Genomic DNA, 25,492 nt, shown 5'->3' with positions numbered 1-25,492 from the left:
CACAGAACACACAGCAGGCTTCTTCTCCAAACACAGCAGCAGGCTAAATTTAATCTACTGCCCAGCTGGCCCTGTTCAGAACCCACAGCCCAGACCACATCGGCTAACACTGAGCTTCCCTCTGCTTCGCCACAGTGTTAAAGGAGCAATTTGACCATAATCAAATTTAACTGGAAAACATGTTTGAAAGCTACCATCTCCAAAATGTGAAAACTCACACTCCCAAGTTAGCATTCTGTAAACCCTAGAAGGATATGTTTCTCTTTTTTGAAGAAGTTGGATCTGTTCACCTAAACGTGAAATGTAAGAACAGACCAGGACCTGGTGAGTTTTAATCAAATAAAGTACTTTGTCATGTAAACTATTGTACTTTCCATGTAATTACATTTAAAATCCATAATCTTCAGTAATAACTCATGCTCTAATAGTTAAGCTGTTAAGTTTAAGCTAGAGACTGGAGTATGTGGCAGGACAAAATGAGCAGGACCTATAAATAGAGTTTGCGCAAGTTAAAGAGCACACATTATAGCTGGGAATGCAAACAAAGTAGTCAGAGCATAGCTATTCAGTCCCTATATACTACCAAACATGGATTAAGGTTTCTGTGTCAGGCCGTTACGACTGTGCCGCTGACATAAAGCAGCACAGACATATGGAGACCGCTCCTCCGTAGAGAAATGGAGGAGGGTTGTTTCTCATACTCTGGGAGCATTTTTCTTTGCGTAATTTCACCAAATTAAAGTGACAGCCCAGACGAGCCTTTCAGAGGCATGCAAAAGGATCCTTGACTTTCCAAAAACCACAGTTACTGCTGCTGTTTCTGAATGGCTGTTTTCTCTCGTGTTTTATTTCACACAAATCTGTCCCTGGCATGTTCGACAGCTGCCCTCTGAGTATACCATGCTGGCCCCCATCACAGCATTCTGACACTTTCCACACAACATTCACACCGCCGTAGCACAGACACCTCTCACTGTTGCTCTCTGGATCACTGAAGGGCCGTGAGGCTAATGAATAATTTAGCCCCTCACTTAACCCAGCTTACCTTGTCTTTATGATCACCCAGGGACTGTCACTTCGCTTTCCAGCTTGCTGGAATTCAACTCAAGTCCAATCCCGCAGACTCGCCATGGAACAATTCAAGCCAATAAGCAATGAACCTACTATGAACTTGCATCGAAATGCATCCATCCCCTACTGCTGGTGAAAGCAGGTTAGGATTCTGACAGAAATGAGGAAAGCATGAGGGGTAAAGGAAGGAAAAGCAAAACCTTATTTAGGCTTTTAACGATGTTGTACTGGCTGCTTCTTTCTTTTAGAATTGATTTCAAGATTGTTGATAACGATTTTTATTTGTCTTGTGTAGCCCATTTATGCATTTCATTGCAAGCATCACTCTGATTTATTTTCATTAGTTTTGGACTATGTGGCTTTTTAAAATCCTATAATTAGACAGACATGAGAAAATCATTTCAACTACATGTAAAGTAGTATGTGCCTTACATGTGCTATGTGATCAGTACTCAGTCAGACTTAATCAAGTACTCATTACACCTGATTCCACTGTTTGGAAAGCATGCTACATAAGCTGCCTAATATGGTCTTACACCAGGTGTGAGCAAGTGAATATAAATGTCTTTAGATTTACTGCTAACTTCCAGTATGTTGCACTGAAAGTTCCATAGAGGTGCCGGTAGAAGTGATCATATCTGGAATGGTCAAATATATTTTAAACTGCTTACAAAGTGAAATGATTATTTAGGTGTTATTATTCCAGGTGTGCTTGAGACATAAAGAGAAACACACTTGTCTGGCAAAGCTGTCTGTCATGAGCTGAAGTTTTATCATCTAATCCTGTACCTGCAGCTCTCTTCTGGAGAAACTTCACTAAAGACCTTTTGCCTTTGCGTGAGACTGCAGAGATTCATTTCCTCGCTCTCCCTACACAGACTCCTCTCCAGAAAAAATCAGGAGGAGCAAGAATGAGAGAGAGAGAGAGAGAGAGAGAGAGAGAGAGAGAGAGAGAGAGAGCATTTACTACTAGGAATGTGACAATGATATAAGGAGTGAGACGTTCAAGTGCAGAAATGACGAGAAGGTCACAGATTTGTCAACCTCTAACTCTTATCTTTTTAGTGTTAAACAAACTTTAAGATTTGCTTCCAATAGGGTTGTAATACACTGCCGTATATGTTTTTGTGTGCTGGATGAGATCATATCTGTGCTCAGGTGTTATTTGTTCAGTCCTCCTTTGCATCTGCCAGGGGCCCAGTGCCAGTCACCAACTCAGTCTGTCTCCCACAAATGGTCTGAGTATTTGTTTTTAGTGGCAGAGGTTAAACAAGGGCCATGTGCAAGACTTATCTAAATATGGAAGTAGGGATTTATATTGCAGCAAGAAGCAAAAACTGGTCAGCTGACTTCTGGCTATTGCTCGGATTCCTAACATGAACGTGTCGGAAAGTGTCCCAGGAAAATAGATATAGAGTTAATAAATCCATTACATGATATAAATATGGCTGTACACGTTTACCAATGTGCATTACACTTTATAACCATGTTTATTATGCTTTAGGGATTATTTCTAAAGGATATATAATTATGACTGAGTAGAGGGAACAGCACTTTCACCTCCCTCAATATCCATGGTTTAGTACACTTAAGCAATGCTTCTGACCCTCAACTGTCCTCTGGGTGCCAAGTGGCTGCCCACCACTCTATTTGTGTGTTCACTGCCCCAGTCACGAATCGCTAATCACACTGTTTGTGTGTGTGTGTTCACTGTCAGAGATGAGTTAACTGGGTCCAAATTTCATTGTACTGCTGTGCAATGTCAATAAAATCATGTTTCACCTTATGATGCAGTATAAATTATAACCATAACAGTTTATTATCCAACTAAAAATTCATAATAATAATAATAATAGTGATCATAATTTAAAAAATACTTGTTAGTATTAGTATAAAATTCCTAATAAATACACTACAATCACTTATAAAAACACTACATTTAAAACGGAATTAAACTGAAGAAAACTTAAGTGAAAGCACAGTAAGTTTATCAGTCACTGTATTTTAGACTTTCTGCAGATTTGAGCCCAGTCTTGGATCTGCTGCTGGAAATTTGGTGAGGTATTTTGGCAAGGTGAGTCATTTCACATCTCTAGACAGAGTTGGGTGTTTGGGGGCCACAACTACAGCTTAATCAAGAGTGTTTTGCCATGTGATGGGTGTCTGCTGTGCTCAAATGCCCAGACCTCTCCTAGGCAGTTGTCAGGGACTCGCGGAGGGCGGACTGACGGAGACGGACGCACACGCTAAAACACATTTACTTTATTACAAAAGATTACAAAAAATTAACGAAACAGAGACGAGCAAAAACCAAAACGAGGGAAGGCAGAAACAGACAGACTCAAGACTAAATGACGACAGGGAAACAAAACAATGACTGGAAACGAAGCGAGGCACGGACGAGACAAAACTAGAAACAGACAAACTGACGGGAGCGATACGACTTAGAAATGAAACAACAGGGTACGAGACACAACCAAGGTGAAATGTCCGACAAGGGGAAGTGAAAGAAGGGGACTTAAATACAAAACACAGACGAGACGCACCTGAGACAGATAACGAGGGGGCAGGGTAACAAATGAGACACAGACGAGGAGGCGGAACAAAGGCGGGACTAGGGCAACAACAAACAGAGCCATGTGCTGAGAGAAAGCACATGGCCGGGAAAACAGACATGACAGGACGAGGGCGTGACAGCGGTGGTCTGGAACTTCCACCCTCTGCCTTATTCCTCAGCATAACTTAGCTTCCTCACCTGACAGAACATCTAACATTTCCCCCTCTCGGATGTGCTTTGATAATATAGTTCTCTATATTCTTTATTAGCATTGACTATAATCTATATATATATAGCATTTTCCTAATACATATTTTTAATTAATATAATACAAACCAGATTCCAGAAAAGTTGGGACACTAAACAAATTGTGAATAAAAACTGAATGCAATGATGTGGAGATGGCAAATGTCAATATTTTATTCATAATAGAACATAGATGACAGATCAAAAGTTTAATCTGAGTAAATGTAACATTTTAAAGGAAAAATATGTTGATTCAAAATTTCACAGTCTCAACAAATCCCCAAAAAGTTAGGACAAGTAGCAATAAGTGGCTGGAAAAATGAAATTGCGCATATAACGAACAGCTGGAAGACCAATTAACACTACCGTATTTTCCGCACTATAAGGCGCACCGGATTATAAGGCGCACCTTCATTGAATGACCTATTTTAAAACTTTGTCCATATATAAGGCGCACCGGATTATAAGGCGCATACAATAGACACTACAGTAGAGGCTGGGGGTTACGTTATGCATCAATTAGATGGAGCTGCGCTAAAGGGAATGTCAACAAAACAGTCAGATAGGTCAGTTCAACTTTATTAATATATTACAACCCAGCGTAGTTTAAGGTAAAACATGTAGTGCAATGTTAATATACCCCACATCGTTGAGGGGGGGGGACTTTTCCTCGATTCAATAATAATAATAATCACAATATAGTAACACTCGAAATAGTGCAAAGCGATAACAATATATCAATAACTCATCGTTGCTCAAACGTTAAAATCACACAACACACAAAATAAACACGTAAAGCTCACTTTACTAAGTTATTCCTCATCCACGAATCCCGTTCGTTAGTGATTCGTTAATGTTAAATTCTCTTGCTGCTGCTCTATTCCCGTGTGCTTCTGCGTGACTGATCGCCTTGAGTTTAAACTCTGCGTCATATGCGTGTCTCTTAATAGGAGCCATTTTGGGCTTTACATAAAAAACAAATGGAAATGAAATATATATACCGGTATATATCCAGCATGCACCGCGCGCGGAAGAAAATGAAGTAGGCGGCTGCTTACCGTAGTTGCGAGACCTGTTGTGGCTCAATATTGGTCCATATATAAGGCGCACCGGATTATAAGGCGCACTGTTGGCTTTTGAGATAATTTAAGTTTTTTAGGTGCGCCTTATAGTGCGGAAAATACGGTAATTAGGTCAACTGACAACATGATTGGGTATAAAAAGAGCTTCTCAGAGTGTCAGTGTCTCTCTAAAGCCAAGATGGTAAGAAGATCACCAATTCCACCATTGGTGCACAGAAAGATAGTGCAGCGATACCAGAATGGTGTTACCCAGCGTAAAATAGCAAAGACTTATCATCATCAACCGTGCATAACATCATCAAAAGGTTCAGAGAATCTGGAACAATTGCTGTGCGTAAGGGTCAAGGCCGTAAAACTCTACTGGATGCTCGTGATCTCCGGGCCCTTAAACGTCACTGCACCTCAAACAGGAATGCCACTGTCAAGGAAATAACAGAATGGGCTCAGGAATACTTCCAGAAAGCATTGTCAGTGAACACAATCCACCGTGCCATCCGCCGTTGCCAGCTGAAACTCTACAGTGCAAAGAGGAAGCCATTTCTAAGCAAGCTCCACAAGCTCAGATGTTTGCACTGGGCCAGGGGTCTTATAAAATGGAGTGTGGCAAAATGGAAGACTGTTCTGTGGTCAGATGAGTCACGATTTGAAGTTCTTTATGGAACACTGGGACGCCATGTCATCCAGACCAGAGAAGACAAGGATAACCCAAGTTGTTATCAACGCTCCGTTCAGAAGCCTGCATCACTGATGGCATGGGGTTGCATGAGTGCTTGTGGCATGGGCAGCTTGCATGTCTGGAAAGGCACCATTAATGCAGAGAACTATGTTCAGGTTCTAGAACAACATATGCTCCCATCTAGACGTCATCTCTTTCAGGGAAGACCCTGCATTTTTCGACAAGATAATGCCAGACCACATTCTGCAGCAATCACAACATCATGGCTACCTAGGAGAAGGATCCGGGTACTGAAATGGCAGCCTGCAGTCCAGATCTTTCACCTGTAGAGAACATTTGGCGCATCATAAAGAAGAAGGTGCGACAAAGAAGGCCCAAGACAATTGGGAGAGCATTCCTATTTCTAAACTTGAGAAACTGGTCTCCTCTGTCCCCAGACGTCTGTTGAGTGTTGTAAGAAGAAGGGGGGATGCCACACAGTGGTAAAAATGGCCTTGTCCGAACGTTTTTGTGATTTGTTGACGCCATTAAATTTTGAAACAACATATTTTTCCCTTAAAATGATACATTCTCTCAGTTTAAACTTTTGATCTGTGATTTGTGTTCTATTCTGAATAAAATATTAGATGTTGGCACCTCTGCATCATTGCATTCAGTTTTTATTCACAATTTGTTTAGTGTCCCAACTTTTCTGGAATCCGGTTTGTAAAATATTTCCCTGAATATCTGTCAGATGACGTATCAGATAATGTAGGACAATATTGGATCTGTGTATGAGCAATAAGGATGAAAGGGAAATTGTGGAGAAAAGATCACACTTTTCCATGAACATGATAATGAACACGGTGAGAGAAAACAGCACTGCAGCTTCCTTGACAAACAAATACATAATAAAATGTATAGTAAAATGTATCATTTCATTTACATACGTTGTTGAGGACAATAGACAAAGGCACCCCTTGCTATGATAATTTACACTGACAGTCTGTGTTTGAGTGGTTAAAAACACAGTCGTGGGAAAGTTATGCTGTTTTCTGGATGACAGTGTGTAGGCTAGTGGACCTGTGAGCTCAGCAGGCAGCTGATGGGCGCACCCCTTCACACCTCTGGAATTTCCTGTGGGTGCAGAGTGGCAGAGCAGTAGGTAGGGTAGAATGCCCAACACACACACACACACACACACACACACACAATCTACACTAATGTGTGCCAGATGGAGCAGAGTGATGGAGGGTGGAGGGCTGGGCTGAATCCATCCCTTGCTTCATTCATTTCTCAAATATTCCCTCCTTCATTCCACTCCACCCTTCCCTCTCAAATAAACCATGCCAGTATTCGATCACCCCACTTTCTCACAAATTCTCTCTCTCTCTCTCTCTCTCTCTCTCTCTCTCTCTCTCTCTCTCTCTCTCTCTCTCTCTCTGCCTTTCCTTTAATGATACTCTATCTCCCCCTTCCTCCAGTTCCTTCATCCCAACAGGACATACACACAGCAGGGGCTTATATTTGGGGGGGTAATCTTCAACAAGGAAAGCACTTGCCAAGCCAAACATTTAGAGACTGCGTGCAGTTGTGTTGTGATTCTTAAGATGACCTTAAAATGGCAGTGCCCCTTCTCATGCCAAAGGGTTAGTCCTGGCTATCAAAGCAGAAATTTCCTCTGTGATAAGAACTGTTTGGTTTTGAAAGAAAAAAATCTCTGCCTTTAACAATGTAATGCAACCTGGCAACCCCTAACCATTTTAGGGTCGTTTCCAAGGCTGAATTTTAAAAGAAACAAGCTCTGGGTGACTTTCATTTTCCCTTTTCTTACTGTAATTTGACAGTTGCTTGTAAGGTGTATTTAAGGCATATTAGAATAAAGTGCAAATGTGAAAAACTTGAAGAATCAGAAGGTTTTTCTTACCTTGACCTCACATTTCTTGTGGCACGTTAACCGGCAGACTGCGAGAGAGAAAGAGAGAGAGAGAGAGAGAGAGAGAGAGAGACAAAGGTTTCCAGTTACACATCATTTTCATAGCAACTGAATTTTTCATTTCGCAAAAACAACTAATTCAGGCATTGTTCTGTGTGCAATGAAAGAAGATGCTTGGTACATCAGAAGGATGCTTTCACATGCCAGGCTCCTTCCAAGCGCCGCAGCATGTTTACTCTTGGGTCACAGTCAGATATGATTTGCCATTAGTGGTGTGATGTCGCCTTACTGTGCAATAGAATGGAAGCTGATACATGCTGAAATACTTATACTCCAGTACAGGACCTGGCAGTAAGGCAGTGAGCTTGGGCTCACTCTCATCTCTCATCTCCTGCCCTCTCCTCCCCCTCAGCACACTATCCAGTCCAGCAATCACAGACTTGCACGGCCCTGGACACACACACAGAGCTCACACTGTTCCCTATAGCACAGCTTTCACTCCCTCGGGAGAGGAGGTCCTGAGCCAACAGAGGCTCTTTGGAGGAGCCTGAATTCTCCTGCCAAGGTGGTGAAATGCCTCCTCCCATACAACTGCTAGGAAGGTGGGTCTAGAAGAATAAAGGAGGGGCAACAAATGCCTAGCTAAGCTACAGCAGCTGGACATCCATAGAGATGGCCTTTAAGTATGTAAAACATTTATTCACTGTAAAACATGAATATGTTCTCCTTAGATTATTACTTATCACCACTTTTGTTTCAGTGCCAACATGTAAACAGCCCTAGCGTTTGCTTGCTCAGTTTCTCCTGTTCTGGTTTGTCCTCTTCTGCTTCAAAATGTCCAGTTTTCCAGGAAGGCTTTGCATTAGGTATTGGATCACTGCTGTGGGGATTTAATCGCATATGTTGCTAATGTTGGACAAGTTCTGGATCATAAACAGACAAGACATTGAAAGTAACTGGCAATAAATAATCGGTACCCAAACCCCTTGAAAGATTAACAAAATTAATGATGACAATCAGGAAAAATATAACATTTTACCAAAGTGTATGACCTTACCCCACTCACTTCTTCCCCTCCCACACTGCTGCTACATACAAGGGTCACTGGGGGAGAACACATGGCCCAGTGGGTCATAAGAAGTCAGCCTTGAGCTGATTCCTTTTAAAAGATCATGAAGTGAAAGAACTTCAGCGGACTTCAGAGAAGGCTGTGGGGAGCCAAATTTAAAAGTGTGTGCTTATACTGGAGCAGCCCGTAGCTTACATAATATCTCTCCTTCCTGCCCTGGATCAAATATTTTAATGCGTGTGTAATATTTATTGTGATTATTTTTTAAGTCATTGGTCTGAGGAGGAAAAAAAGAAAAATAGATGGGAGTATATCCACTTAGGGTGAGATTCCCGTGCTTTCAGGAGCAGATCAGAGGGAAAAGGATGTGTTTGGCAGGGTGTGTGCATACTTTTTGGATTTGTCTGATGATGTTTTTCATTTGTATACGAGTCTGTTGCTGGGATGGGTGTGCAGCAGACATGGGACAGTCTGGAGAGACTGTGAGCAGTGGCTGAGGGAGTCTAGACCTCCTCATGGCATTCACAGCATCGATTTTATAAAACAAGTGTAAATCAATCACTGGGAAAACAAAGACAACAAAATCAGAAAAACAGGCCTATATTCATCGGACCTAAGGTTAGCATCTAGATGTTAATTAAAATGCTTCACAGAGCAAAAGTCATTTTAGTTCAGGGGCAGCAGCAGCCTTCAAAAACAAACACATTTGCACATTCATGTACTTCAGGACCAGTTATAGCTATAAAAATGTGACAGTCTGCCTCTCGTTATTACAGGAGTGGAAAGAGTACCACAGATACACTATCCTTCCATCATCCACCACATTTTACTCAGGATTTTATAGGCAATTTAAAGCAGGGCTGATAGGACTGTGATAGAATGACAGATGTTTAATAAGCCATTCCCAGAGCTCAGCTCTTGTGTGGGTTTCGGCCTGTGCTTTGACTTCATGACTTTGCTGTAAGCAGTCAATCATTTTGATATAACGCATGTAATAATGAGACATAACACCCCTGGAACTCTTTGGTCATGACTAAGCTCTTATGGCAAGAACACAATATGTGGCATCAGGGATTTAACCCCTGACTTCATAACATGCAACTCATTTTCTGCTGTTATGCGCTATGAAAACACTTCCCATAACTTCCCAGGCCTTGAATGCTGTTCTGTACGGCACATGTTTCCCCTCATGGTCCATCTGCACACACACACACACACACTCACGTTTCCCTGCACATGAGCTTTGAGCAACCAGGGGAAAGAGCAGGACTTCCATATTGGGTGTGAAAGTGCACCACAGGGCCTGTGCCTGGCTTTGCCTTGTTAGGAAGTTCAGGTCTTTGGTGTATAAACAAAGAAAGGCTGGAGTAGGAAAGCGAGGGAGGAAAAAAGGATGGATAGAGTGAGAAACAAATAAAGAACAAGTGGGGGATGGGGGTGCTGGAGAACATAGGACTGCTCCCTATCTGATTCAGGGCTAGAAGAATGTTCCAAAAGGGAAAGAAGGGTGGGCAGACACTTCCCTTGCTGCACGTTTTGAACGGTCAGCATGGTCCCAGAGGGCTGGGCCGGGACAGGCTACACAGAGAGCACAATCTGAGACTCAGACTGGGATTTCCTCTCAAAACAGCTTCATAACGCACAGTGCTGCCTCCGTTCACAAGCTCACACTCTACACTGGTCTGACCACTTACACGACCCATCAAAGGTTGTGTATGAAAAGCTCCTTAAAGGTGGGCATCATCAGGGCTGAGCTACATTTTCAAATCCTCGCCCTAATATAAATAAAGCAGTTTGAGCAGCTCTGAAATTGCAGCCTTACTGTCCTTTTTCAAGACTTGGAGGTTGTGGGTTCAATTCCTGCTCCAGGTGACTGTCTGTGAGGAGTGTGGTGTGTTCTCTCTGTGTCTACGTGGGTTTCCTCACAGAACACACCACACTCCTCACAGACAGTCACCCGGAGGAAACCCACGTAGACACAGGGAGAACACACCACACTCCTCACAGACAGTCACCCGGAGGAAACCCACGTAGACACAGGGAGAACACACCACACTCCTCACAGACAGTCATCCGGAAGAAACCCACGTAGACACAGGGAGAACACACCACACTCCTCACAGACAGTCACCCGGAGGAAAACCACGCAGACACAGGGAGAACACACCACACTCCTCACAGACAGTCACCCGGAGGAAACCCACGTAGACACAGGGAGAACACACCACACTCCTCACAGACAGTCACCCGGAAGAAACCCACGTAGACACAGGGAGAACACACCACACACCTCACAGACAGTCACCCGGAGGAAACCCACGTAGACACAGGGAGAACACACCACACTCCTCACAGACAGTCACCCGGAGGAAACCCTGTGTCTGGGTGTCTGCGTGGGTTTCCTCTGGGTGACTGTCTGTGAGGAGTGTGGGGTGTTCTCCCTGTGTCTACGTGGGTTTCCTCCGGGTGACTGTCTGTGAGGAGTGTAGTGTGTTCTCCCTGTGTCTGCGTGGGTTTCCTCCGGTTGACTGTCTGTGTGGAGTGTGGTGTGTTCTCCCTGTGTCTGATGATTGCTGACATAACAACAGAAAGTAATATTTTTGTCAAACATATCTTCACTTTTGGACTTTATTTCTTTCCAAAAAAAAAGTGGCAAGACACAAAAGCTTCATGGTTCATATATTTAATTAATTAAAACCACCATAAATCAAATGGAACCTGCTTGAAACTATTTTGAAAAGCAACGTGACCCTACATTTTTGATGGTGAGCAAACACTTACTCATTTTCCCACACATGTACAATATCCCCTGAGTACGGTGCCAAGTCTGGGTTTAGAGAATTGGCAAGCTGAGCATGACAGCACTGTAGTGTGATTGACCATCAGCAGAGCTCCAAGCCACAAGCATGCTATGGAAAACCGTGCAGCTAGGCAGCTGTGTACACCACCAGTCCATGTTTACTATGTGTTGTTAGAGTTGAACCCGTTACCGCACCAGTCTTTCAAAAGTTCTGGGATCAGTGTAAAAAAAGAAAAGCACTGTGTGTTATGGAGAGGGACAGAACTGTTTAGAGATATCTATCACTCACTCTGGCCACAGGACACGAGCTTCCACTATCAACCTTGGATTGGTGGCACTAGTGCTTGGCCCCACCTTCCAAAAATATATTCCCTGGTCCATGTACATAATGAATATATATTGTGCTTTTACTTCATAGAGCCTCTGTTTCTCATTTTCACAGTTAACTCAGGTGTAAAGCAAGGAGAGACAAATCTCTCTCAACTACATCCAGGGTCAACCTTTTTCCTATAAGCATGAGGCTAGCTGTAATATCCTGTGTGGACTATCTCCCAGAATACCTTCTGTGTGATGCTCATCTGGTATGGATTTATCACTGTGCGGTTCTATTTGGTGCGTCTCCTTCTAATACCAGAGTAATAATGCACGATTTTTGAGGCTTCCACTAAACCACATTCAAACAGGCCTGCAGGGTGCTGCATAAATCACAGCTGCATCTGCTGCAACAGCTGTGAGCACATCACAGCGTATCACAACATTTATGTGGAATGAGCAATAGTGATTTATGGGAAGAAGAGATGGGCAGTGGGCACTGTTCTCAGCATGCCAAGTATATCTGCTGATGTCTGGCCAAGCATGTTTGAGATTAGGGTTTCACTCTTCACTGTGAACGACTGCTTCCAGCACATTATCCGAACTGTGAACAACATATTGAATATCCTCATCCTGTTTACATTCTCTTATACTGGCCCCTGGTGGTGGAAAGAAATATCTTACCAGTTTGGTATTGCAAAACATTTTGTTTCAGGGATGCTTCAGGGATTCATGCAGTTTTTAGAACTTGGTCTTCTACTTGACCTACTACACTTTGTTTTATTTATTTACACACACACACACACACACACACACACACACACACAGATTTGAATATTGGAGTACAGAAAAATGAAAAAACACAATATCAAACAGAAGCTTGATCATAACTATAACTACAGGCTTTATGAGGTACAACAATGCAGTTCATTGTTTTCCTAGCTCTAATAAAACACATCAGAAACATATCAAACCCTGCATCTGCACTGCCCTTAAACTTTGGAATCATTTTCCCGTCCATGTTCTGGAAACAGTTTCAGGTTTTAAGTCTAGGCTGAAATCCTACTTATTTAAACACACACTCGATAATGAGATTCCCCTCATATAAATGGTTAAGATCCAGGAGTGTGTTGGTATACATTCAGAACTAATATATCTGTGTTTCTCTGCCGAGTGGAATGACTGCCCTGATGCTGAGGAAAGACTGTCAGAGTGGGATGTCCACCTCATGGACCCCTCTTTAAGCCCCTTCATGTCTTGCCTCCACACCAGAGTCTCACCGCTGAGACAGAGTCTAAACAAGGACCGTTCAATCTGCTTCAGACTGTTTTTTTAACACAGTTCTTAGCCATTATCTATTTACTGTTTTGGGAACACAACTGCTGCTAAAATTTAAATGAAAAGAACAAAAAATACCAGTATTTTTGTCTCCACTGACTCAGCAACGGTCACATGTGGAGGGTCAGCCTTGTCCTAATGGTTAGAGGCTGGGCTTGGTACCAGAATGTTGCCAGTTCGATCCCCAGGACCGGCAGGAACATCCACAGTTGAAGTGCCCTTGAAAGCCCCAAATGCCCCCCAGGCACTGGGGGTGGCTGCCTGCCGCTCTGAGTGTGTATTCACAGCCCATAGTGCACTAGTGTGTGTGTGTGTGTGTGTGTGTTCACTGCCATAGATGGGTTAAATGTGGGAAACATGTCGCTGTACATTGTCCAATGACAAATAATTGCAAATTTTCATTATTACTTGAGACAAAAAAGTGGCATAACTGGATTTGTTTTTATATTTTTTTAATTACTGTTAAAATACACTTTTCCTCATAAACATATTATTAACTTTGGCTAATTACATTGGTCTTTAGGGCTTTATTTCTGTATCTGCGCAGACAGAAGGAACTATGTCAGAATCTTTATTGCCTGACTGTACTTGGAATACATATTACTGAATATTAAAACAACCATTTTCTTCTTTATGACAAACTGAAAACTGATAATGTAATAGTGCATGTCTCCACAAGGTGGCAGTGTTACCTTAATGCTGGATTGTTCAAGTTTATGTAAAAGGACATGTAGATAGACCTGACAGAATAACACCGAATAGGAACCGGCAAAAGAAAAAGTGTAGAACAAGTGGTGAGAGTGTGGTGATGCAGACTGGGCCCCGTTTAGCTGATTAAGGTAAATGATAATAAAGTCAGAAGAGAGCTGGTCGCTCAGCAGCAGGCAGTAACATCAATCTCCTTATCTCATTTCACTAATGCAATTCAAGGAGAGAGCAGCAGAAAGACCAGAGCACTCTAATAAGCTACGGGAAAGGGGGTCTAAGTTATGAAATGTGTGTGTGCATGTGTTTGCATTTGAGAAGGTGACTGTGTAAGAACTCAGAAACTACTTGTGCGATACAGTGTGAGTGATGCTGATGTATTCGTATGGTGAGTGTATATGTGTATGTTTAAGCCTGAACACAAACTCATGCAACGTGCAATTATTCCTCCTGGAGGCATCTCACTGCATAAAGCTGAAGGTGACCGAGAGAGAGGTTTGTATTTACTAATGAATGCCAATAAGGTACAGGTTATATTTACATGCATGTTTCAGCTCGGTAAGAGAACCTTCTTATGATCAAACAGGCTCATGTACTCTACATGCCATATCAATCGATGAGACCAGCAAGAGCAGAGCCCTTCTCTGGAATGAAAATAAGCAGATGAGCTCATGTTGCAGGACGGGTGGGTGGCGTGGAGGGGAGGCACACACAACGGGCTCTGCGGAACATACACACTAGGCCCCTGGAGCCCTCTCCGACTGGGGGCTGCTCCGGCCAAACTGCGTCATCCTGCTATTGTGATGGAACAAAGCAAAACATCCTGGCAACAGCACACATGCACACACAGGTGATGGAAAAACAACAGAGCATGTGACTCAGGAACGTTTGTCAACAAAGTATGGGGGAGACATGAGATGGGACCAAAAGTTTAGTAGTTTAATGAAAGAGACCAAAAGCCGGGAGCGTCTTCAAACACGAGTAATATACACTGTGTGTCGAAAGGCATGTGACTTAAGGAGATCATTCCTGAAGTAGTACATATTGACAATGCAATGCACGAGGCTGAAGGTTGCTCAAAATATATCCTCAGAATGATGTTATAACACTAATGGGCCTAAATAATCAATACATTTAATACGTAAAAATATCGTAATAAAAAAGTTTCTGCACATTCACAGAGTGTCTGAACTGTATTTCTGCGCTGTGCCGTCGCTATCGATATTAATAGAAACATTGTGAATGCTAGTTGACCCGCCGGCGTGTTCTTCGACCCCAAAGGGTTAAAAAAGTTAGATGTCCACAAACGTTTTCCAAGTTCAGCAGTAGTTCATAGGTTTGTTCCTGCATACTTCTATTCAGCGGTACCTAATATCAGCTCTCTATGCAGCCATAATAAACACTGCGCCACACAATGAGCAGCATGGTCCTGCTTTTGTGTGTTTATGTGGCAAGACTTTGTTATATAGAGCACAAGCAAGTAAATCCAGACCAAACATGGTTCTGACACAAAGACACGCCCTTGTTTAGTTGGGGGGGCATAGCATGCTCTACAGACGAGAGCATGGATAAAAATCAGAACGTAACCACTGTAAATGCATAAATCCTGCTAGCTGAGGCCATCTTGGTGTACAATGTGTATGAGCTGTTCGTCTGTGAGCATAAAATGAGTTTGAGACTAGCACAGAGCAGACAGACACATGGCCATTACACTTTTGAGCTTCTGACACATCTCTGCCATTAGCCTATTTAACCTGCTCCATGCTTGATGCTCCTATTGGTTATAGACTGCTGGGGATAATAGACGGGACAGTAAAGCTTTTGATGATAGCTGATGGAACAGAGCCCGAAATGCCATTCCTGACGCAACCGAGCAAGTCAACAGCTTTAGGTCTCTCCCTCTCTCTCTCTCTCTCTCTCTCTCTCTCTCTCTCTCTCTCTCTCTCTCTAATACACACACTTACACACACAACCTCCCTGCTTCTCAGTGTGGTTATCTCACACTCATTGCATCCCATCTCTTTTTTTTTTAGAGCATCAGCACAGTCAACCAGCACTGCCCAGTCAAAGGAACACTAGGTAAGATCTGAGTTTTTTGCTCCCCCTCGTGTTATTCATATTAAGAGCACTGCACTGACATCAATGTAGAGGTGGGAGCGGTTTCCTAACCTCCACCAAAAATTGCATAGTGCCGTTTCTGCAGTGCTGAGCCAGCAATGGCAAGAACAGAGGCTCTGTTCTGCCAGTTACAGGTCAGTGGAGCATTAAAATGATTTTGAAGCTGTAATTTCAAGATAAAATCATTACGTAGTGTTCCTTTAAAAGTGGAGCTGCCACAGCAGCCGCCTTCCTGTGCTGGATCTAGGCCAATTTCACTCACAAACCAGTGACCGAGCCTCAGTTAACACACTAAAGCAGATAAACACACACCAATATGCTCAACTCAATTCAATCAACCGTGTTAATAAAATGAACCCTAAGCAACAAAACAGTCCCCTGCTGTCTAGTCTCAGCCACAGATGCTCCACCCACAAGTGAACTGAGAGTGATCATTACAGTTTGTTAAGTTGGCCTCGCTGTCAAGATTCTGCCAGCTGCATTCTGACTGGCTCTCTGCCTTCTTCTACAGATAATGCCAAAACAGCAGACCTGTGATTGGTCCTTTGTGTGTCAGTCAAATGTCTTTTCCTGCTGTAGTAGGCCGTGCTTGGCCACGCTAAATGGCAAAAGGTACCAGACGCTCCCTAGTGAGTCTGACAATGTGAGACTACCTGCAGTGAGTCTGATCTGTTGGTCTCATGTCACACATTGTGCAGATGTGCTTTATCTGGGGTGAAAGTTGACTCAGCTATTTACATAGTGGTAGCACTCTGTTGTTCTTAATGGTGAGAGCCATGACAACATTCTTATCTTTGGAGTAGTTTAAGGCATAGGAAAGGGTCCAATTATGACAAGATTACTCTGTTGGAGGCTGATTACAACCTAATATAGATAAGCTAAATGAGGTTTGGATGCATGGCTGAGTTTGCAAATTATCTTGAACTATGGTATCTCCTATCACAGTTCTAAAGCCATTATCAACAAGTCAGTGTAGTTACATGCAGAAGGGTTTGGGTGCATTGGTCAAACTACATGTTGATTTTGTATAATACGTCCAGATCCTCTGCACATTTTAATGCACTTTGAAATTAACATATTGCCAAATAATAATAATTTTGGTCCAGGAAAACTACTCATGCTGTGTAGTAAAATTAGCAAAAGGAAAAGCCATAATTAAGCTTGTTCCTGGCAGGGGATGTATACACAGCTAATATTCATTCATTCATTCATTCATTCATTATCTTTAACCGCTTATCCAATTCAGGGTCGCGGTGGGACCAGAGCCTACCTGGAATCATTGGGCACAAGGCAGGAATACACCCTGGAGGGGGCGCCAGTCCTTCACAGGGCTCAGCTAATATTCCAAAAACATAAATGTGTGCCATTTGTATTCTCCAAAGCTAACTGAATTCTGAATATTTAACAATGATGCTCTGTTTTGCAATCAGCACTTGTAAATCTACCTGTAAATTAGCTTCTCACAGCTTCATCTTGCAGGAGCTCACAGCCGAGCTGAGGTCTAACCTCTTAATTAAGGAGAGTGCTATAATTATATAATGGCTTAGCATGCAAAAACACACCCAAAGCCCCAAAGAGACCCTTAACCTATAAACCCTTCCTCGACATCTCTCAGAGCACATGCGGTGGTCAGTCTGTGGTGGGTGGGCTTTCATTAGTGAAAGTCCTGATGAAGCTGTCCTCCACATGGCCATGATTGATTGAGGTTAGGCCTTGGAGGATATTGAACAGGGAGGGCAGCTGCCTCCCATTTAGAGCGGAGCTTAAGCAGACAGCTCTGAGTGCCATGTGCAGCCGCCTCTGACCAGCTCTACCTCAGAGACTGAAAGCCAACCGATCACCTACAGCCAGCATGTGACAGTAACAGATTCACTGGATGTGAAGGGAAATCATTAGATCTCCTCGACACAATCAGTAAAATCTTATTAAGATAAATAATGCTGATTAGAGAGCTTAGATGCCCTCTTTGCCAGCATGCTGGGTTGTCCATTTGCCAACAAAACTGATTCAGCTTCTCAGCTACTGTAATGAGTAAGACTAGCAGTGAAGTTGGTATATTCAAATGAGTAACAACGCTTTACTCCACATGGAAGATTACACTCCAAATATAATCTTTCATTTAAAATTTCATTTTATTGTAGCTGGATTGTACATGTATAATTCTATTACACTGTAATTGCAGTGCACCAATGCATATGAGACACAATCTACTCTGGTCCAACTACAAGGTGGACCAACAAGGTGTGTGTGTGTGTCTAATAGAGTGGACAGTGAATGGGCACAGTGTTTAACAACTCTAGCTGCACTGCTGTGTCTGATCCACGTCAAAACTATGTCAGTGGCAGCACAATCGCTGAGTATGTTTCAGAGCTCTGCTCAGCTACCTTAAATTTAAAGTTCAGTGTTGATTGTATGTATGTATGTATGTATCTTTACACTTATATAGCGCCTTTCTAGACACCCAAGGACGCTTTACAATCCACACTGCTCAGAACGCTCAGAACACTCAATCTACACACACACTCGTGAGAAGCGGCAGCCAAACGCGCACAGCGTACTCTCGACCAGGAACGACCGTCCACCTGGAGGACTGCATCGGGCACTAGGGTTTCACCCAGGACAGAGCGCCAATCCATATCTGGGCTTACACACATTCACTCACACATACAGACACTCATTCACATACACACTCATTCACTCACACACCAGGACAGTTATTAGAGAAGCCAATTCACCTACCCTCCATGTTTTTGGACTGTGGGAGGAAACCGGAGCCCCCGGAGGAAACCCACGCAGACACGGGGAGAACATGGAAATTCCACCCAGATGGGACTTGAACCCAAGATCCCAGCGCTGGGAGGCGAACGTGCTCACCACTAAGCCACCGTGCTGCCGATGGCCAATTTAACATTTATTTCACAAATATACGTTGAAATATATGTCATATATTTGAAATCTTTACATTTCCAGATATTGGATTTCTGTTGGGGTAGATATAGTAGCTATAGCTCCACACCTACCAATATACAGATTCACTGAATTCCCCTCTTACATGCATTTCATGTACACCACCAGAGACATAAAATTCTACTTCATATTTTTGATCACACTTCTCTTTTTTCTAAATGATTTCAGCATATAATTTTGTTTAAAATGTTTTCCGTAAATCTTGCTTTTTCGTGTTAATTTTGTGGAATTTAAAATAATGGTTTGCCCCATTTTACTTTTGGGGTAGGAACATGCTCTGAACTGTGGATATCAGAAAGGACACACGTTTCCACAATCACACAAAAATACAATAAAAAGCACTTTAAGAAAACAGTTATTGAAAACATTGCAATTAAATGTAAAATTTTATCTTTATTTTTTTACTTGTCCAGGTCAGCACCCCGACACTACACCAACAGTCACAGAAAATGCCTCCTATTGCTTAATTTGCTGTCTCATGCTGTCCACAACTTCCTCAGTACCATGATTAAAACTGCAGTCATTGTCCCACAGTCTGAGAACTGTTGATGTGGACGATTCTTAGTGAGAAATGTTTCTGACTCCGCTGCATGATGAGTTTGGGAAGTGCTTAAGACAGTGGTAATAAGAACGTGATCAAGTGAAAAGTGTAGTCTAGTACACGCTGCACTGCTGAATATAATGATGCACAGGGTGAAGTGTGTTTCTTTAAAGGCCAGAATGCTAGATAGGCCTCACATGTATCTCACAGCTCTGCTGCTTTTGTAAAACTTGAAATGAGGAGACAATGCATTGTGTTCATTTCAAAACAATTCTGTTTATCTTGGCAGAGCATAACACTTTCACAACAGCGGATTAAATATCTGTGACAAGAAAATACAGAGATAGTGATCGCAGTGAAAATAGCTCAGACTAATACACGTTTTATAACACGTGAGTGTGCAGCTTTTACAAGGACCTCTGTCCTTCTGTTTGTGTTTGGCCACTGAGAGACTGTCTTCCTGAGGAAGATGGGGCATAATGTATTTTTTCTAGTCAAGCCTCCTGAGGCAGCAAAGGTGAAGGCAGAGGTGATGTATCACTCATTGAAGCTGTGTGTATGATGTACAACTAATGCCAGTCCGGAATTATGGGAGAGGACACTATTTCCTTTCTTTCAGTGCCAGCCCAAACATGCCCACGTGGGACACCCAAACAGCTCATATCAAGCCCACCAGACATTTGCAACAACTGGAATAGTACAGGGTCAGCCATTTATATGGATACACCTTAATAAAATGGGAATGGTTGGTGATATTAACTTCCTGTTTGTGGCACATTAGTATATGGGAGGGGGGAAACTTTCCTAGATGGGTGGTGCCATTTTGAAGTCTGCCATTTTGGATCCAACTTTTGTTTTTCAATGGGAAGAGGGTCATGTGATACATCAAACTTATTGGGAATTTCACTAGAAAAACAATGATGTGCTTGTTTTAACGTAACTTTATTCTTTCATGAGTTATTTACAAGTTTCTGACCACTTATAAAATGTGTTCAAAGTGCTGCCCATTGTGTTGGATTGTGTTGGATTGTGACCCTCTTCTTCCACTCTTCACACACTGATAGCAACATCGCAGGAGAAATGCTAGCACAGGCTTCCAGTATCCGTAGTTTCAGGTGCTGCACTTCTTGATGGTATGGTGTGGTATATGGGGTACAAAGATAGTGGGGCCATTCTTCATCAATGGAAACCTCAAGGCCACTGGATATTCGAAATTGCTACATGATGATGTGTTTTCCTCTTTATGCACTGAAGCTGGCACGTTCCCTGAGTTTTTCCAGCGAGATGGTGCATCGCCACATTATGGGTGTCAGGTCCGAGCATTCCTAGATGAACAGTTTCCTGGAAAGTGGATTTGTCGTCATGGGCCAGTTGAATGGCCCCCAAAGTTTCCCGATCTGACCCGCTTAGACTTTTATCTTTGGGGTCATCTGAAGGCAATTGTCTATGCTGTGAAGATACGAGATGTGCAGCACCTGAAACTTTGATGTGTCACATGACCCTCTTCCCACTGAAAAAACAAAAGTTGGATCCAAAATAGCCAACTTCAAAATGGCTGCCATCGTCACCACCCATGTTGAAAAGTTTCCCCCCTCCCATATACTAACTATACTGCCATAAACAGGAAGTTAATATCACCAACCATTCCCATTTTATTAAGGTGTATCCATATAAATGGCCCTCCCTGTAGATGAATATATATGGGAATAGAAAAATACATATCTGTATTTACCCAGAGCCCAATAAGGCTTATGAGACCTCTTTATGCATTTATGATGACAAACAGCTTGTAATTCTCATCAGTCTTCCAACCCAGCAGGACTCCAGTGGGACAGATTAGGGTGTAACAAAGCCAACCATAATGCTATAATAGCCACATTTCCACTGTCAGAACCCAAATAGCCCAGAACCACAATCCTGTGACTCCCTTTCCATTTATTTGGCTATAATTCAGCAACTGTATAATCATAATGGCATTCACGCAACCAAATTTAAACCTGGAAGTAAGCTTAGCGTATGCCAGTGTGTAAAATCAACATCGTTGCTCCCAAATTATAACACCCATAGTAACAGTAATAATGTCTCTTTATATATACATAGTTTTTATTCAATTAAGTTAAATAATTAACACACACGGCAAGGAAACAGCTCCATGTAAGTCCTCTAAAGATTTCTTTAAATATGTTAGCCATGATCAAAGTTCTAAATGTTTAAAAATTGTGGACTACAGTTTGTTAACCAACCTTAACCATCATTAGAATTCAAGGACTTATGAATGAATAGACAAGAATAGGGATGTCCCGGTCCAATCTCAAAAATCGGTATCAGGGCCGATCACAACATTATTTTACTGATCTGTATAGGCTTTATTAAGCTTGATCTTGAGTCCCATCCTCCATTTCCTCTAGGCATCAAGTATCAATCTCTCCTCCTCCTGTAGTACACTTTGTAAATGATGCGATCTGACTCTACAGGCCACCGTAGCAGACACACTTCTTTCTGACTCTTCTGCACAAATGCCCATTCCTGCAAGTCGGATTCAGAACTGGAGCATGAGGGCACGTGATTAGAGTCGCCAACCATCCCATGTTTTTTTTTATCACATTTAATTTTTGAGGTGAGACGGTCAACACCACGATTAGTTTGAGACACACTGCTCTCCCTCAGCAGGGACAGATACTCCATGGCTCCTAGACTGAGAATGCGCTTCTCATTGGTTGTCAGTTCTATTAAGCCAATCAGCAGCCAGAGTTAGTTGTCCATCAGCAGCGCTGAGAGAATCAGGTCAGTGCTCAAAAAATATATAACTTATTTTAGCACCGTGTCTTAAAAAAACTACATTTCATTTCTTCTCCCTCAACACATCTGTGACAACAATACAGCTGACTGACTTTTAGAATTTAAGTAATTATTTATGCACAAAAATAACTTTAGATGATTTCATATAAGTTCAAAAACAATATTAAATTATTTATATGAGCTGTTTGTGAAGAAACCATTTGTTTACTTTGTTATAAAAATTAAGCAGCAGCTTGGATTCAGCCAGTATCTTTCTTAATGCGAGATATTCAGTATTGAGCAGATACACTGGGCTGAGATTAATAACTAGAATGTACTTGAAGTGTGCACTGCGTAACAGTACTATCTAGAAAAATATAAGTATCGGATTGGGACTTGGTATCGGCAGAAACTCAATATTAAAAGACAGCTGCTCTCTGAGGCTTCCTACTACCCTTCAGAGCTCCCGCGTAAGACAATGCTCTCGTTTATGGTTTTTAATCACGTTAATGCCCAGAACATCTCTTCTGGATACTGACCTTCTTCCATTACTACTCATCATTAATTTAGACAGAAAGGAAGAGATTGACCCTAACCCTCCCCCTCCCCTATCCAACCTCTTTAGGCCCTTGCCTTGGACTGACCTCTGCAGATGAGTCCCTCTTTGGTGACTGTCTGCTTGCACACACCGCACTGCTTGCTCTTCTTAAACGTCTTCACCCGGAATGTGTGGGAGTGGACGGCTTCAAACTCATCAGGCTGCAAAAAAGAACACAGTACAGAATGGCATGACTTTGGTGTTGCCATGTAATTACACTCAACTAAATATCTATTTACTTGAATGTAAGTAAAGTTTTATGTTTTCCCTAATCTTGCTGTCTCTTACCCCCAACACCTGGCACAACACAAGCCAATGAAGGCGTCTGTTTGCTAATGTCTTTGTCTGATGTAGTCAGAAAAGAAGCAGTGGTTGGCTTCATTTTCTACAGAAAGCATGTGCTAAACATTATGCTCCCAGCTTGGTAACACTGTATGATGTAGAGACTTAACTAGTGCTAGATCTGGCAAAGGCTGATATTTGAGAAGAAAAACTAACTAGAAATATGAGTGAACAGACATCAGACTTTAGGTTTCCAATTCCCAGAGGAATGAGACCTTCTCTTTTAGCTGATAATGCATTGTGTCTAGGTCGAACTGTAAATTCCCTACATGAAACTAGCAGCACAGGAGATTTTCCCTTTCATCATGTAACATGACTGAAGCAAATTCCTGAAAGCTGCTCAGCCAGATCCAGTGATTTCCAGCTCACTCTAGGAGCACATGAATTCTGACAGGTCTGCTCTGATTTGGCTGGAGAATCGACTGAGCAAGAAAGAGCACTACACACTGACCTCCATCTCAGACCCAAACCAGTTCCGTTCATTGTGAATTTTTGTTATTTGTTATTTGTATATCAACATCTTAAAATAAACAGGGAACCCCTTGTTGTTCGAAATGTATTCCAAAATCCTGTCTAAATCCTTTTAGAGGCAGTCACTATAACAATGAAAGCAGTTAAAGTTGGCATTCACAATAAATAATAATCTGAGAATATTTCTTCACCGTTTGCTAGTTCTCCAGTCTGTTTGTGTATTTGAAACTGATCTAAAGCATTCATGACGCCCCAGTGTCTGTAAACCAATGTGTCTTTGTCTGGTATGCTAGGATTTCTCTCTCTGCTCACTGTAGTAAAGCTTTTAAACAATAGAGAGACATCCAAATGCTGAAAAGCATGAACTGAGATAAGGATATTGCTCCATTCATGCTCCATAGGTGGGTATCATTGACTTATTTTTGCTGTAGATGGTATTACTCTAAATTCGAAAGAGGACTAACTGCATTAAAGTAGACAGACCCAACATATTAGAAGAACTAAACAATTTGTGTTACAAATTAGTTTCTGTGGTAATTCAAACAGTAAATAAAACAGTACAAGTTAAACATCAGCCTCATACAAACAACCATAGATTTTTTTTTTTTTGTTTTTTCCCCATAAACATACCATTTCTTAACATACCATCTTAAAAGGTGTGGAACTTCTGAACATAACAAACCAGAGAACAGTGTTTCCCCACAATCGTATATATATATATATATATATATATGACACCTTTAACTTCTCACCATAAAAATATAAGACTTTGTACCCTGCTGCTTTTTCAAGTGCCCAACTAAACAAAGCAGTTCAGATATTTTCTGGCAGATTCATAAAATCATGACTCAAACATCAACACAGTAGTAAAGGCTTTGTTTAACTGTGAAGTCAGGCAGTTCCTAAGAATGTTTTATTTGGGTCTAGTGCAGCTGTATTCAGGTAATGCTCCCTCCCTCTGTTTCCTTCTCCCTCAGTGGGCATGGAGACAGGAATCAGGCATCTGCAGGTGTGTTATGTAAGCTTTGGGAGTAGATTTGGATCTGGCAGTGTCTGCTGGGACAACCCCCCCGAAAGGACCTCCTATAAAAGGCCTCTTTGGTTTTCCCCCTCCAGACTCACGTCTCAATGTTTCTCCTTTTCTATCTGCTTCCAGCCCTGTTTTTCTGGATGGTGTCAAGACTGAGGAAACAGAGATCATGTCCCCCCTTTTCTGTTTGACTCATCCCATGGCTCCCCTGACCAACGTCCACTGTGACTCAGACCTAATGACATCACTTCCTCTGAGTATTTACTCAGCTGCTTTCCATTTTGAATTTGGCTTCATGTAGTAAACGTCTGCTCCAAGAGTACTCCACCACCTCACAGAGAAGACAAAGAACAGTGAAATACACTAATGTAAACAGTCCCACAAGCACCAGAGAGAGTACACCGAGCAAACAAAAACAAGCATGCTTGATTTCTTCTGAAAAGAAGTGAATTGAACACAGAAACTCAGTTAACCAAGAAAAGATGTAGATGGATGGTTTAAACTGAAGAAAAGCCCTATGACTGCACAACAACTCATTAGATACACAAAGGGTTCGAAATCTTCTCTGCAGCACGCCCTTTCGTAGATGCGTATATTATCAAGACCCCACCTCAAAAACAATAAGTACATATCTATTGCTTTCAGACTCCACTCTAGTTTATTTTAAACAATGAAATTCATACAAATTCCCCTTGCGTACATTGTAGCATTGCGTATATGTACCCCCCAGCATTAGGCTGCAGCAGTTAAATTGCATTCCCTGCAGTGATGGTGCTCCATCTGATACCTCTGGGATGAGTTGGAGTCGCATTTGTGATCCAGAAGTAATCACCCACCTGATTTATTCAATGTTTGTGGCTGAATGCAATCAAATCC

The 25,492-nt window shown here is 42.1% G+C and overlaps 1 protein-coding gene across 3 annotated transcripts in view; it reads right to left on the bottom strand.

The window, feature by feature from the left end:
* Positions 1-25,492, bottom strand: part of tns1b (tensin 1b) — a 185,431-nt gene that overhangs the window by 122,155 nt on the left and 37,784 nt on the right. For all 3 annotated transcript variants that reach the window (XM_066685865.1, XM_066685867.1, XM_066685866.1), the window contains exons 2-3: positions 22,820-22,934; positions 7,539-7,576 (exon numbers count right to left, since the gene is read on the bottom strand). In XM_066685865.1, coding sequence (XP_066541962.1) covers positions 7,539-7,576; positions 22,820-22,934 — 153 coding nt within the window. The remainder of the gene's footprint in view (positions 1-7,538; positions 7,577-22,819; positions 22,935-25,492) is intronic.

This window comes from Hoplias malabaricus, chromosome 12, assembly GCF_029633855.1.
Source record: "Hoplias malabaricus isolate fHopMal1 chromosome 12, fHopMal1.hap1, whole genome shotgun sequence".
NCBI lineage: Eukaryota > Metazoa > Chordata > Actinopteri > Characiformes > Erythrinidae > Hoplias > Hoplias malabaricus.
This window is presented reverse-complemented; position numbering and strand designations above follow the sequence as displayed.